The sequence below is a fragment of the Octopus bimaculoides genome, chromosome 30, assembly GCF_001194135.2.
Source record: "Octopus bimaculoides isolate UCB-OBI-ISO-001 chromosome 30, ASM119413v2, whole genome shotgun sequence".
Classification (NCBI taxonomy): Eukaryota; Metazoa; Mollusca; class Cephalopoda; order Octopoda; family Octopodidae; genus Octopus; species Octopus bimaculoides.
In genome coordinates this window covers 4580684-4583501 of record NC_069010.1, presented here as the reverse complement: position 1 = coordinate 4583501, position 2818 = coordinate 4580684, and the positions used below count along the sequence as shown (strand labels likewise).

Here is a 2818-nt window from a genome sequence, read left to right as displayed (position 1 = left end):
TACCTCGTGCTACGGATGAAAGCAAAGCAACAGTTAAGGAGTGGCATATTTTACCACGACAGACACGTACACAGCATCGAATACCACGATGTGAGTGAAAGCTGCCCTCACTGTATTGTCCGGTGTCTGGTAATCCCTTCGATACCGACATCAAACCCAAAAAAGGATCCTGACCACAGAGTGTGGGTAATTATGTCAAAGGTCACTGGCAATGTGCATTCAGCTGATTGCAACTGTTAAAGCAAGTCACTGAGCATGCGTACATGTCATACGGGAGAGTTCCAATCAGGGGTGGATAACACCTTATAGGAAAGCCCTATACTTAAAATCAGATACTGAGTAGCATTTCTGAGTTCAAATTCCACCAAGGTCTAATTGGTCTTTCATCCATTTCAGGGGTCAATGTAATTTTACTTACCCTCTCCCCTGTAATTGCTGGCCTTGTACGAAAATTCGAAACTAATATTAAAATCTTGATACATGTTCTTGTATTTAATTGTTTTTATCATTCTGTTTTTTTTTTTTTTTTAATTTTTTTTTTTTTTTTTTTTGTTTCTTTGCAGGTTCGTAACCTGTGTTATATGGTGAGTCGCCGGGAGAAAATGAAGCGTCACTATTACCGAGTGAAGGAGAGTGTGTTTCAAGCTCAAGTTGAACTACTTACCAATGACAAACAACTGATGACCTCGCGGGAGGTGAACAAGATCCTTGCCAAATATGAAGACGACAGCATCTACAACGTGTATCTCATGCAAGACCACGACCCTGACACGACGGTTCTGTCCGACTGGGGGATATCGCGGGTAGGCTACGAGGACTTCATCAAGCGCCATTTGTCCTTTGGCGCCACCGACAGCAAACACCAGTCAGTCTACCGTAGCCCGCAGCGGACGCCGATGTCTGTGAAAGGGTGCGTGCGGAAGAAGGCGCGCCAATCTCCGTCCAGTGAGAACAGCAAACAAGAAAGAATGCCAAAGTATGACATTAAGAAATTGATCCCCCACAAGAACAAGGAGAATGCAAAGTCTGATGACGATGATGACGAGAGCCAGGTGTCTGCCGACAACGACACAGCGGAGAACTTGCTTCCGAAAAGGCAACCGACAAAGAAAATGATGAAGAGAGCAATCGGCCCTTGTCGGAATGTTTTGAAGGATCGCAAGTGTTCTTTGCTGACGACACCGAACAAGACGAGCAGTGGTCGTAAGAGTAAGTTGAAGAGCATCATCAAAGTTCATAAATTGAAATTTGAAAAAAAGGCCCTGAAAAAGAAGCTGGCCGATAAATTCAACCACAGCCAGCATTTGTCGCAGAGATATCCGAAATTCAAGATGATTGACTATCCGATATCGGACGTGAAGGTCGAGAAAGAAGAAGGTAACGGTAACGAAAGCAAGGACAAATCGAATGTATTGCTGGACGTGAGTGTCCACCAAAACAAGGGTGGCCCCGTTTTGGGTTTGAAACAAAGACGTCGGTTCAGCCATCACAAAATGAAGCAGGAGAACTCGCAGCAGACTGATGACTTCTCAAACCAGGACTCCGACGAAGATGAGCTGACTCGGTACACAGTCACGCCATTGAAACCACCTGGCCATGTTTCGGAACGCATCAAGGCTGAACTGCATGGTCTGTTGGAGAAATCTAAGCTGTTGGTACCCGAGAAATTACGGGAGACAATGCAGGATAAGTTATTGCAATCGAAAAAGATTCAGTGTTTTATGAACAATCTACGAAAGAACTGTCATCCTCCGGATTACAATTCTTCCTATTGGAGGTTTGCCAAGATGACTCGCAAACACATCCAAGACTACCTCGCTGATGATTGCTCTGCTCTTGAGAACCAGGAAAATGGCACCGCCTCCTCTGTCTTCGACCGGTTATCTTCGGGCCTCTTCAAATATGTTCATGATGATTGGTATGAGGCCCACAGCGTGGGGGGCGCCGCCGCGGACGACTACAAGGCTCAGAAGTACGTTCCGACATCCAACGGCAAGCAGACGCGGCTGTTGGGTGACGAACGACATCGACATCATCAACAACAACAACAGCAGCAACAGAAGCATTTGAACAACTCTGATCACAGCAAAACCTGTCCAAGGTTGTCACTTGAGCGTCGAGTACGACGGAAACTTAGTCACGATCTGGATGCGTGCCGGGTGAGTGACCCCTTGGTTAGTTGCACTCCACTTCAGGAAAACTCATCAGAAACTCAAGCTGACATTGTGAGTAGTAGCACTAGTAATAATAATAATAATAATAATAATAATAATAATAATAATAATAATAACAACAATAACAATAATGGTAACACTGACACATTTAAAAGTGGTCGACAAGCGACTCAGCTGCATGAAGGACCGCATGACGATGAAGACTCTGAAAATATTGACCACAGCATGTATGTTGACTCTTTCAGGCGACTCTCTGTGATTCCGCGGCGAATCACTCGCAGCCTCACCACCGAATGGAGCGGTGATGACGGCTGCGAAAGCAACAGCAAATTATCGTCAGCTTCGTCGAAGCAGTTCCCCAAATCGAAGCCGGCGGAAGTGAGCAGAAGTTACTGCTCGTTGTCCGCTACCAGCTGATGTAAATAATTATATATATGTATGTATGTATGTGTGTGTGTATGAAATAGTACCACCATTTCAGTTTTTGGTATGTATATGTATGTTTGGTTGGTGTTGGTACTGGCATATCGCCAAATGGTCCTGGTTTCACTTCTGCCACTTGTCTTCTGCTATATCCTAGGGTGTATTCAGGCCATAGAGAAATACATATGTGTGTATATATATATATATATATATATATATAT

General features: G+C 44.5%; 1 protein-coding gene across 1 annotated transcript in view; it reads left to right on the top strand.

Moving 5' to 3' along the window:
• LOC106884180 (protein Jade-3) overlaps positions 1–588 on the top strand; it is a 15230-nt gene extending 14642 nt beyond the window's left edge. Inside the window, exon 10 of the mRNA XM_052978089.1 lies at positions 564–588. Within this exon, the coding sequence (XP_052834049.1) occupies positions 564–588 (25 nt within the window). The remainder of the gene's footprint in view (positions 1–563) is intronic.
• The last annotated feature ends 2230 nt before the right edge of the window (positions 589–2818 follow it).